This window comes from Coniosporium apollinis (genome assembly GCF_000281105.1).
Source record: "Coniosporium apollinis CBS 100218 chromosome Unknown supercont1.25, whole genome shotgun sequence".
Classification (NCBI taxonomy): domain Eukaryota; kingdom Fungi; phylum Ascomycota; class Dothideomycetes; genus Coniosporium; species Coniosporium apollinis.
The window spans coordinates 149,466-160,612 of record NW_006913287.1 but is presented as its reverse complement, the minus strand read 5'-3'; the positions used below and the strand labels follow the sequence as shown (position 1 = coordinate 160,612).

General features: G+C 53.8%; 5 protein-coding genes across 5 annotated transcripts; 3 read left to right on the top strand and 2 right to left on the bottom strand.

Annotated features, from left to right (window-relative positions):
• Window positions 1-470: 470 nt before the first annotated feature.
• On the top strand, window positions 471-1,352 carry W97_05334 (uncharacterized protein; the record flags this gene model as incomplete). The annotated part of the gene is made up of 2 exons (XM_007783218.1): window positions 471-567; window positions 685-1,352. The coding sequence occupies 2 exons, from the start codon at window positions 471-473 to the stop codon at window positions 1,350-1,352; spliced, it is 765 nt and encodes a 254-aa protein (XP_007781408.1).
• Window positions 1,353-2,291: 939 nt separating this feature from the next.
• W97_05333 (uncharacterized protein) lies at window positions 2,292-4,153 on the bottom strand (the record flags this gene model as incomplete). The annotated part of the gene is made up of 4 exons (XM_007783217.1): window positions 2,292-2,466; window positions 2,532-3,653; window positions 3,709-3,825; window positions 3,975-4,153. The coding sequence occupies 4 exons, from the start codon at window positions 4,151-4,153 to the stop codon at window positions 2,292-2,294; spliced, it is 1,593 nt and encodes a 530-aa protein (XP_007781407.1).
• Window positions 4,154-5,360: 1,207 nt separating this feature from the next.
• Window positions 5,361-6,899, top strand: W97_05332 (uncharacterized protein; the record flags this gene model as incomplete). The annotated part of the gene is made up of 3 exons (XM_007783216.1): window positions 5,361-5,663; window positions 5,734-6,330; window positions 6,357-6,899. The coding sequence occupies 3 exons, from the start codon at window positions 5,361-5,363 to the stop codon at window positions 6,897-6,899; spliced, it is 1,443 nt and encodes a 480-aa protein (XP_007781406.1).
• Window positions 6,900-7,534: 635 nt separating this feature from the next.
• W97_05331 (uncharacterized protein) lies at window positions 7,535-8,389 on the bottom strand (the record flags this gene model as incomplete). The annotated part of the gene is made up of 1 exon (XM_007783215.1): window positions 7,535-8,389. The coding sequence occupies one exon, from the start codon at window positions 8,387-8,389 to the stop codon at window positions 7,535-7,537; it is 855 nt and encodes a 284-aa protein (XP_007781405.1).
• An 819-nt stretch (window positions 8,390-9,208) lies between these two features.
• On the top strand, window positions 9,209-10,487 carry W97_05330 (uncharacterized protein; the record flags this gene model as incomplete). The annotated part of the gene is made up of 2 exons (XM_007783214.1): window positions 9,209-9,722; window positions 9,778-10,487. 2 exons carry the CDS (start codon window positions 9,209-9,211, stop codon window positions 10,485-10,487), a joined length of 1,224 nt encoding a protein of 407 aa, XP_007781404.1.
• Window positions 10,488-11,147: the final 660 nt, after the last annotated feature.

The following is an 11,147-nucleotide window of genomic DNA, read 5'->3' as shown; positions in this document are numbered from 1 at the left end:
TTAGCCATAAGTGGGCCACTCGATAGACCGTGGTCTAGATCTGTTATAGCTCTACACTGGCAGCAGTGCTGCCTCCGCCCGCCAACGGCGACAGCTACAGGAGTACGGTGGTTCCTCCGTCGGTCCCGCGCTTGCTCCGCCCTCCGCATCCCATTTCCTCGCTGATCACAACCCTAAATAGCAAGAACAATCCCTTTGCCTCCTGCACGAAGTTTCACGTTTGCTGGGATTGCGCCTCTATTGCAGCTTGTTGTTGAGCCAGCTGGAAGTCACTGACGACAACACGTGGAGATCATTACCGCAATTCAACACAACGGACCCCAGTCACTCGCCTATCTCGCCGACAGCTGCGACCCACCGTGGGAGACGCATACGGACTTCTCGTGTGCTGCTCGCCTGTGCCTGTCAAGCAGTCTCACCCCGAAGTCAGCGGCGGAAGCGTGCGTATGGATAGCCAAGAGCCAAGGACCATGTCTAAGCGAACGATCGCTTATTTTGGCGCCACGGGAGGCTCCGTTGCGGCATCCCTCGCGCTCGCCCTGCAGAACGGCCATCTGTGTTCCGTCCGTAAGCAACCTATCCTTGAACATATCTACCCCATATCTAAAGCCACTTACACCTCGCCTCATCCACAAGCTCCACTCTCCGCCTGCAATCTTCACAGCTAATAGTTCTGCGCAACAGTTGTCCGTACCGAGGCGAAACTGCGTGCCCTTGTTCGCGAGCGTGGTATCTCGGATGAGAGAATCGCAAGCCATCTCACTATTGTTACCGGCAGCGTCAAAGACCCTGCTGCCGTCGCCCAGACGCTCCAGGCCCCCAGCAAGGGTGCCGGTACGGTAGACGTTGTGATATCCGGTATTGGCGGCAAACCCCGGTTCACGCCCGACCCATTGAGGCCGACGCTGGAAGATCCCACCATATGCCAGGATGCCACGCGCATGATATTCGACACCCTCCGCTCGCTGGGCGGCCCCAAACCGCACTTTGTCGTCATCAGCACAATCGGAGTCAACCAAATCGGCCGTGGCATCCCTATAGCCATGACTCCGCTCTATCACTGGCTACTTACCATCCCCCACCAAGACGTGAGAGAAATGGAGACAATGGTCATGGCCGAGATGGAGAAGCCAGCGCTGCAGAGAGCTATACGAAGCTATCTCGTTGTGAGGCCGAGCCTGTTAACGGACGGTGAAATGACATCCATGGACCGCATAAGAGTCGCCAGCGATATCAACCCCCAGTTCGGCTACACGATTAGCAGGAACGATGTCGGGATGTGGCTATTCGAGACGGCCGTTAGGGGAACCAGCGCTCACACAGGTGGGAGGATCGTAACGATCACGGGTTGACACTCAGGAGACTTCAGCAATGCCTGGAACGGTGTCTGCTTATTCGATGCGCATCTGCCTATGAGATTGTCCACGACCGGCTGTGAATCCTGTTAGAGATGCGAAACAGCTCATGTTATACCCACGACACGCGTGGAGAGGTCAATTGCATGATCGCGCAGCAGGCGGCCATGCTACTTGCAGAAGACGTAGGTAGATGAAAGGCGAGGTGTGGCGTGAACGAAGCTATTTAGTACTGCTTGAAGATTTGCGCAGTGATCTATAGATTTAGAGATACCAAATTTGAGCGTAATTTACTCTGGACCGCAAGCCTTTGAGCGGACGTTGGCGTTTGTGAAGTGATGCATCTCGCAGGCTGCTCAATAAATGGCCCGCGAAGATTGGGCTGGACGAATCGCTCGCTTCCACAGTCATTCTCGCTAGTGATGAGATTGCGAATAGAAAGCAGGCTAACAAGATCTCCAATGCTGACGCCAGTGTTGGGATGATCTCTACGACGCTACATAAATATGGTGTAGTGGGCACAATTAGTGGAGCGTAGGTATCACGAAGAGATGCCTTTCAAATCTCACACGGCGTTTGCTGACGATCTGATTCTGCAGGGCTAAAGAAGCGATGCGAGACGTGGTACGATAAGCTAGAGATACTTGTACATATCTGTTGTTGCCCTATTTAATGCTGGACTCCCGGTGCCTTGTAGAGCGTCGGCATGGCTCTCGCTCGAATCCCCGTTCTTTCCTCGTCAATCTCTTACACACGTCAAGACACTCCAGTACGGAGCGCGTTCAAGAAATAATTCCTGGGTTTTAACGTTGTACGTTTGCTGAAAAGACTCGAGCCACGTTTACAAGGTGGCGAGCAGAAAGCTTTTGTGGTAAAAGAAATCTCATGGCGATCACTTAGATCAGGCCAACCCCATTAACACACCCAATGCAGCCCTCAACACGAAATACCCTGTGGCGCCCTTGGCGGGATGGACAACGGATTGGTAAAAACATTGCTGGGGTCGTACTTGCTCTTAATACCTACCAAGCGGCAGACGTTGGAGCCGTAGTACGCTATCAGCGGGTTCACCGAAAGCGAGTCGTCCATATATCCCGCATACGAGGCCGGCCTATCCGTTACGTCAGCTCTAGTGTCGATGCTTTTTGCACGTTCAGGAGGAAGTAGTATACGTACCCAACGGCAGGTCTCAGCAATCCCTCCAGGCTAGTAAACCACTGCTCATATCTCTTCGCCGTCGCCGCGTCTTCCGAGCCCGTAACGATGAACTCCAGATGCGCAAGCGCCTGCTCGCGCCAGGCGAACGCGCCGCCGGTGCTAGAGCTGGACAGGTTCCACGCATGCCATTCGCCCCACGCCTCAGACGCGTCGTCAAGCTGGCCAATACGGTCCACCAACTCCTTCACAACATCATCCGTGACCGGCCTGCTCTTCTGCACAAAAAACGACTTGGTCATGCGCCGGAAGCGCTCCCACGGCCACGCCTGAGCGCGTGTGCTCGACTTGGGCACCTCCTCATACTTGAACTGCGCGTTGTTTTCGAACTGATCATACGGCTCCGGGACGACATTCATGATGGAAGCGTCCACCTGATCGTCCGGAAGGCATTCAAAGGCCGTGTACCCGAAGATGCGCGAGTTGTCCGTGCTGCAGCCGCCGGATACCACGACCTGCGGGCTACCGATCTCGAGCAGCCCGGACGCGTTCACTATCGCCCCGAGCTCCTGCACGGTGCCGCCGAGATACCATCCAACGACTGAGACGGTATTCTTGTACACGTTGACCTGCGAGGTGAATTCCTTGGGTTGGGCGGGACCCCACGCCAGGAAGCGCTTCGCGACGTCGTAGCGCACGTTCCCGGTCTCGTTCCAGGCGAGGTACAGCATGGCGGAGCGGGGGAAGGTGCTCAGCTTAAGTGTGTACTCGACGACGATGCCGTATGTGGCGCCACCGCCGCCGCGGATGGCCCAGAAGAGGTCGGGGTGGGATGAGAGAGAGGCGACGACAGTCGTGCCGTCAGCCAGTACCACTTTCGCGGAGGCGACGTGGTCTGCGGACATGCCCAGCGCCCGCATCTGCATGTTAAAGCCACCGGCGGATATGAGACCGCCCAAGCCGACGGTTGGGCATATCCCGCCCACAAAGGTGGCGCCATAGGCGTCGAGAGCGGTGTACAGCGCACCGAGGCGGATGCCGCCGCCCACGGCCGCGGTCTTCTTGTCGGCTGAGACTATTACGTGGTTGACGTGTGCGAGATCGATAAGGAGAGAGTTGTTTAGAGCGGAATAAGCAAGGAAACTGGTGCAGAACGTGAGCACGTGGTTACAGAATCATTGTGATTAATTACACGTACTGGTGTCCTCCGGCTCGGGGCACGGGCTTGTAGCCTGACTTGAGCGCACATTTGACAAGAGGGCCGACCTCCGACACATCTTTGGCGTACGCAATTAAAGCTGGAAACTCGTCGAATCTATTGGGTTGAGTGTTAGCTGTACTGTATGCGACCAGACAAAGTACCAGAAATCGTGCGACCCCTTTCAGATTAGGCGAGAGCCATGAACGTCCCACGACTCTCGCTACGTTGCTTGCCAGAGAGCTTCTCTTTCATGCTGCGCTTACTGGATCTTTTCTCCCAATCGTGCATCAGTGTACGTTGCATCGCCAGGGGATACAATCCTCTTATCAGGGTCCGATGTCGCGAAGGCCTTCTGCACACATGCCGTAAGGTCTTTAGGCACGGAAGCAGCTGTCGCCACGGAGGCCCATAGCGCATATAATATGAACGTTGAACGCAGCATGTTCTCACGATAAAAGATTGAAGCAAAAGAGTGAAAGAGGCTTTGCGCAAGCCGAAGCACAGCAAAAGCGGCCGGTGATGTATGCGCTCTTCTAGTCTTGGGTACGAGTGGAATGAAGAAAGGCAGGACTTCCAACAGGCTTTATTCAAGTATCTTTTGACACGGCCATGCTCGTCGTGGCGACGGAAATGAGACGGAACACAAGTATTGGTACCTACATGTTCTGCAGATCACTGCCTACGCGAGTGTTCGTGATCAGGAGAAGGCTTAGGCCCCTTCAAGTCCGCCGTTGGTCAGACATCCGTAAGGTGATCACGGTGGTACCTCCAGTGGAGCTCTCTTGCGAATACGGCGGAGCTCCGTGGCTCAGCGGAGCTGGTGAAGCGAGGAGGCTTTGGGGTTGAGGATGCCTTTGCAGTCTGGGCACGTGACTGGATTGAGGTTCGGCCGTACAATCATCCGGCCCTGTCAACTGCACTCCGCTGTCAACCGCGCTGCAGTGGCTCCTCCGCTCACTCCTATCCGCAACATCTGCAAGGTGCCAAACAAGCTCAGTAGCCCTGTAGTAGCACGGAAACAAGCCTCGCTTGCGGAGCTTATATTGAGCCTGTTCGGATCTCGCCGATTGTGACACAGGAGTTCAAGAACCCGCCGGCGACTACTAACCGAGCCCTCATGCTCCGGCTGGGGGTGGAGTGAGTCGTTTCGTGCTTACAACCATCCACTGGGTCGATGGTTCCGATAGCGGCGTTTAGCCAGGCCGTCACGGACTTCCCTCATTCGAGAACGATGGCCTTTCCTCAGCGTCTCAATGGTTCGGTCCGAGAACGTGAGTTGAACGCCATCGACCACACTAGGGAAAGCGACAGACGCAGGCGCCTAGGTGACTATTAGGCTGAAGCGGTCTCGGCCCTCACAGTGTGTAGGATCTGTCGACTGTCCGCTGGAGAACGGAGCGGCGGCGCCAGCGGAGGCAGCGGAAAGACCGGTCCAGGTTGATGATGCAGCGGAGAGACTCAGAGATCGCTGGCGCGCAGCGACTCAACAATTAATGAACTGTACAACTTCAACCTCAAAACGACCTGGGTTTGAAGCGTTGTTGCAAGCCGAGAATAAAGGCCGCCGTCTTTCCGCGACGTGGCCGACATGAGGTGTAGGTAAACGTCTAAACAACTTGGAGGAAAGGTTTTCTTTTGCACAAACAACCATGTTGGTTCCACCAGCGATACTGGCGCTTGTCGCAGCCGCTGTCTTTATAACACTTCTTGCCGCACGAATTCGCCGGCAGCTTTCCCTCGTTCCAAGTCCTCGGCTGGGCGGGCCCGTTCTAGGCAATGCTACCGCATACGCTACCGATCCGGCCGCAGCAATCCAGGCGGCCGATGTGCAATGCGGCCCGGTCTTCTCTATCCAAATGCTCTTTACACAGAACATTTGGCTTCGCAGCAATGTGCTAAATAAGTTCTACGTAAATGTTAAGGAGGATGCTTGGTCATTCGGCTGGGGCATGGTATGTTTCTCGCAAACTTCCCGCGCCAGTCCGCGCCAACCCCTTTACGTTTATTTGACTGACAGTGTAGAACCTCTTCCTCCACCCCGTTGTTGCGCCCGGCTACTGGGACCATCTCAGAACCCTCGTCGGGTCCCTCAACCGCTGCATCAACCGCTCCGAGGCGCTAGACTCCTACGCAGCCATTGCACGTGATGAAGCTGTGACCGGCTTCGCGCAGTGGGCTCAAACGAACGATACCGCTCTCTTCGAATCCGCATCAGTCCTCGCTCATAAGGTTATCGTTAGATGCCTGATGGGCCCTGACTTCTACCACCACAACGTCTACGAGCTCTCCGACCTCCTCCATAAGGTCGAGGCCGATATCGGCAGTATATTCAACTTTGTTCTGCCCCACTGGGTACCGCATCCTGCCGCCAAACGGCTTTGGAAAGCCCGCGATCGCATGCAGGATATTTTCCGCGAACGCCTAAGGGAGCGAGCCTCCGACCCCAATCGTTGGGCAGACTCGGAGGACTACGTTTCTCACACGCTCCGTGACAGACTGACAGTCCATCTAACGGAATTCTTCCCGGCACACCACACGCTGCTGATGTTCGCTGCTCATACAAGCACCGTAGCCAGTATCTCCTGGACCATCGCCGAGGCATGTCTCCTGAAGCAATGTGTTGCTCGTTAGCTGACGTATGACAGCTCATCAGAAGCCCTGAACGCCTTGCTATCCTGCGGAAGGAGCTTCTCGAGTCTCCGAGTGTGCATTCTTCACCGCTCTTGCATGCATGTCTCAAGGAGACGAGCCGCCATTACTCAGGCATCAACATGCTTCGACTCGCACGGAGTCCGGTTACTATTCCCGACTCAAACGTAGTCGTACCTGTCGGCGCTGTCGTCTCGATATCGCCATACCTGACTCACCACGACGCTCGCAACTACTACCGTGCCACAGAGTGGTTTCCGGAGCGCTGGCTTGAAGGGGGCGAGCAGTTCAGACCGGCCAAGTCGGCAGATGAGGTTACTTATCTCGGCTTCGGAGCAGGTTCCCACCGATGCCCCGGCGAGAAAATGGCTGGAACCATCGCACGAGAAGTTGTCGGGGAGCTGGTTCGGAACTATGATTTTGGTTGGGCTGCGAGCGGGCCGCCCAAAGACTTCGGAGCTTTAGACTTCACGAAGATTGGTAGCCCGTGGCTCAAGGGCGACGCACATGTCCGGATAACGCCAATAGCTAAACAGTAAATGCACCGTGGCAACACCTGAGATTCAACTCTTCGTCGATGGTAAGTTGGTTGATAGAATTTGAGCGTTTCGGAATTCGCTGGCTGGGGTTCTTTTGTTTTCTTTACTTGAGACTGCTTGGTTAAGATTTCGGAAAATTGGGCGCGCTTACCAGTCAACGTGGGAGACTGAGATCTTGTTTCGGTATTCATTGAAACTTGGAAGAAAGCTTATGAGTTTAGATCTATATTTGGACTAGAGCTGCCAATTCCTGTGACATTTCAAAGGGACTTCTCCCTTGTACATGTGTGAACAAGTGAGTGTCTTGAGTGCAGCACCCTGTCCGATGCCTTCCGTGTCGCTAATTGGCCTTTCTGCTTCCAGAATCTCGTCAGCCCTGCGGCTGATCCGCGTATGTTTTGGGAACCGCAACCACAAAGCCAGGAAGGAGATGGAAAAGACGATGTCATGAACCATCGCGATGCCGCTGCTATCGCCACCAGAAAACTGACAAAGACTACGCCGAAGCAGGAACAGCTCGCTCTATCTTTAGTAAGAGCATTTTCGCATCTAGATTCTATATCTTACGAATGTAACCTGATTTCAAGGGTATCTTCGTAGTAACGAAATGCCGGCACAAATCCAAAACGACCACGTCAGTTAACAGTTGAAAGAATACTTTCCATGATTGCCGTCAGCTCGCCGACGTATCGTTCATCGAAAGCGCCGTCATGATCGCCGCTGAACAGGATGGTTTGAAAGCTGTCAAAGTCTTTCGTTTTCCAGTTCATGGTCTTGCAGTGTATAACTGGCTTCTTCACGCCGTACCGCCGTGGCGGTGCCACAAACGAGGTGCATTTGATGAGTGTAACCTCAGTCTCATACCTGGTTTTCGAGGAGGTACTCGGCTTGGCCTCGGAGATGATACGTAGCCCATTCGATATATGATTGCGCATCAGGGTTAGGAGATTGGCAAGATCCACCGCGTCGGATTCGAATGCTACGTCTTCTTCAGAGATAGGCGAGGGGAAGAAGGTGTCAGTTTCTGCCGACGGAGGCGGTGTTATCCGCCTCGTTATCGCATCGAACATGGTGTTTGTCATCGCGTCGTGTGCTTCTTTTGATTTGAACGCAGGGAAGCTTTCTGGGTTCGCCGAGTCGATCATAATAACATGGAGAACCTTCTCGCCCATCTCTTGCAGGACCTTCGCCATTCTAACAGCAATCATTCCCCCCATTGACCATCCACCAAGAAGATACGGCCCTTCGGGCTGAACCTCTCGGCGGATGCGTGTGACGTACCGCCGCGCCACATCGTCTAATGAGGATGGGAGTTTGTAGATTGGGCTGCTGTAGATGGGCGAAGTGATACCGTAGACAGGACGGCAGTCAGTCTTGTCGAGGGGCCCCAATGCCAGATAGGGGAGGGCGAGGCCGGATACGGCATGTACTAGGAAGAGGGGAGTGAGAGGGCCATTGGCGCTGCCTTGCAAAAGCTCAATGGGATCCATGCTTGCGCGAAAGTGAAGATCTTTACTGGCGCAGGTTGATGTGAGGGAATGGAAGTGGCGTTGTTCAGGGGGAAGCCTAGTCTGGAAGAACGGACGTGATGATCTTCAATGGGGAAGCCTGCTTCGAGAGAGCGAAAGTGAGGATCTTCAGTGGCAAAAGCCTGATCTGAATGAATGTCTGTAGAGGCTGAGATGAGGATCTTCAGTGGCGAACTCCTAATCTGAGAGACAACATGTAAAGGAGAGGCCTCCGAGAGATAGATATGGAAACAGATATGGAAACGATCGTCGATCAGAGTCAAGGTGAACACTGGGCAACACGTTCTTGGCAAGCATGTGCATACGCGCAGTGGCGTGCAGAACCACATCAAACCCACTTAAAGGGCAGATGAACGGAGCCTCTGCGGCGGAAGGTGTTGCATGTTGTTGTCGCTCCGTCGTCTTCGGCGAGAGGATGGCGGACCTCGGCTGCGCTGGCGCTCAAGATGGAACAGCTCTCACGAACTTGGTCCGCATCGGCTCGGAGGGTAAGAAGCAATGTCGCTAGGGAGAGGAGAGACGTCTTGCCTATGCCAACTCCAAGATTGCTGTCCATCCCCAAGTTCCCGCTTACCGACGGGTCCGCGTCCGCTGGGAGACGGACCATGTGCGTTGCTGATGTTTGCGAGCAACACGAGGTGCGAGGTTTTCTGGATCAGGGGGACCACCCAAGCAGTCGGGTGGGATTAATACAATGCTCAGGGAAGCTCCTGTTTGTGCGCGCATAAGTCTCAATCAAGCTTTCCTCACCTCAGTTGTTTCTCTCCAGCCGCTTGCAACATGAAGTCACTCTTTTACCTCGCTGCGGGTCTCGCATTCGGTGGTGTCCAGCATGTCGCTGCGGCTCCAAAAAGATCAAAGGCATATGATATGCCTTTGACTGCGGTCAAAAATGTCGGCTACACTAGCGAGATCTTCATCGGAACCCCTCCACAGTCTTTGACGATATCCGTGGACTGGACCTGGATAAGCCAGTTTGTTCTCACGACTACATGCCGTGGAAACGATACAGACACGAGCGCTTGTCTATCTCCTGACCAACAATTGTTCAATCAATCCAAGTCCCGGACGTACAAGGACGAGTCCGCACTCTATCCTAGCCGTGTATGGAACCCGAATCAGTTCTTCTTTTACAAGGATATGGAAGTAGATCATGCCTCCGACATCTTGACGGTCGGGCCGGCCGCGTCACGTATTGTTATGCAAGGAGCAGATTTCCAATTCTCCGTTTCGCCGTTTACGTTTCCCTTTGCTGGAGTATTCGGTCTTTCTCCTGTCTTCGCTGGTGATAACGGTTTGTTCCCTTTACCGCTCACTCCTGAGTTCTCATTCCGGCTAACCCGATTCAGCTTCTTATCAAGCTCCTTTCTATCAGGGCTGGAAGAACGGTGTCTGGCCATCGCCAATCACTGCTGGCTATTTTTGCTACGAGGGCTCGCCAGACAAGGCCAAATCCATCTGTGGCGGGGCCGACGCCATCCAGACTTTGGGAGGCTACGCAAAGGAACGCATCGATGGGAAGGCACTGTGGTACGATAACATCGTCTTTCCAGAGGTCAACAACGTGGATTTCAAGTTCTCGCCGGCTGTCATCAACTACTGGGCCTTGGACCTGACATCCATGAAAATCGGGAACGAATCTCAGGCGATCAACAAAACGCATGGCGCCGGAGCCATCTTCGACAATGCAAGTTACGGACAGGGCGCGCCTCTGTCCGTGGATGCTTACGAGAGACTCATCGCTTTGAGTGACGCCAAGCCGATCACACTGGAAGCGCCGCCCAACAACGGAAACCAGTCATGGTATGAGGTTGATTGCAGCAAGAAGGAGAGCTTGCCACCACTCAAATACCAGTTTGCCGGCCACGCAAAGGAGTGGGAGATCATCCCTTCCCATTATGTGGACGATATTGGGAACAACACTTGCGTTCTGAATGTGCGCACTCTGGGGTTTGGCGACATGCTCATTGGAAACTTCGGCGATACTTTTGCGAAGGACAAGTACATCATGTTCGACTTTGACAAGCTGCAGGTCGGAATCGCAGATCTAAAATGGTAGCACCGTATGTGCACCAGGATATGCTATGCGATTAAATTAATTTAGTTCCAGCTCGCTTATTTGTATATTTCCACTTCTATCTCCTTCCTGTCTAAAATTTTACGTTATATACCACCTGATTTGGAGGATGATGGAGGATGGACAGTTAACAAAAAGAAGTCAATGAAAAATTACTTTATACATACTCGTAGCTGAAGGCGCCGTTTCTATCATGCATTGTCCTTATGAGTGGAAGCCGGCTCTCAACGTATTGATCGTAACCGAATTGTGATAGTGAACTTCGAATCTATGCTACAACACCCTCAGGACTTCCATATCTACCGACCACGTCTTATTTGATGTCGTAATGCGTGATTGTAGTGTTTGCAGCGGACGCCGGCAGCGCTCCTTTGCCAACCGCCTGGCTGCTTTGGAAGAAGTAAACAACCTCATCGCGCCTTTGTGAACTCTACCACATCTGGCTCAGTAACAATACACTTGATGTGATAGATCCCACAGAGGCGTGGTCGAGGCAAAGCTCTCTGTTCAAAGAGTGGCGGATATTCGGCCGTTGCTCCGAGTAAAGCGGAGTCACGTGCGCAAGAAGTCGCTGTTCCGCCCTTTGCCCTCCGTCGCGTCTCTCAAGGCGCGTTTCTCTCCTATCTGTTTGTCTGCTACGCT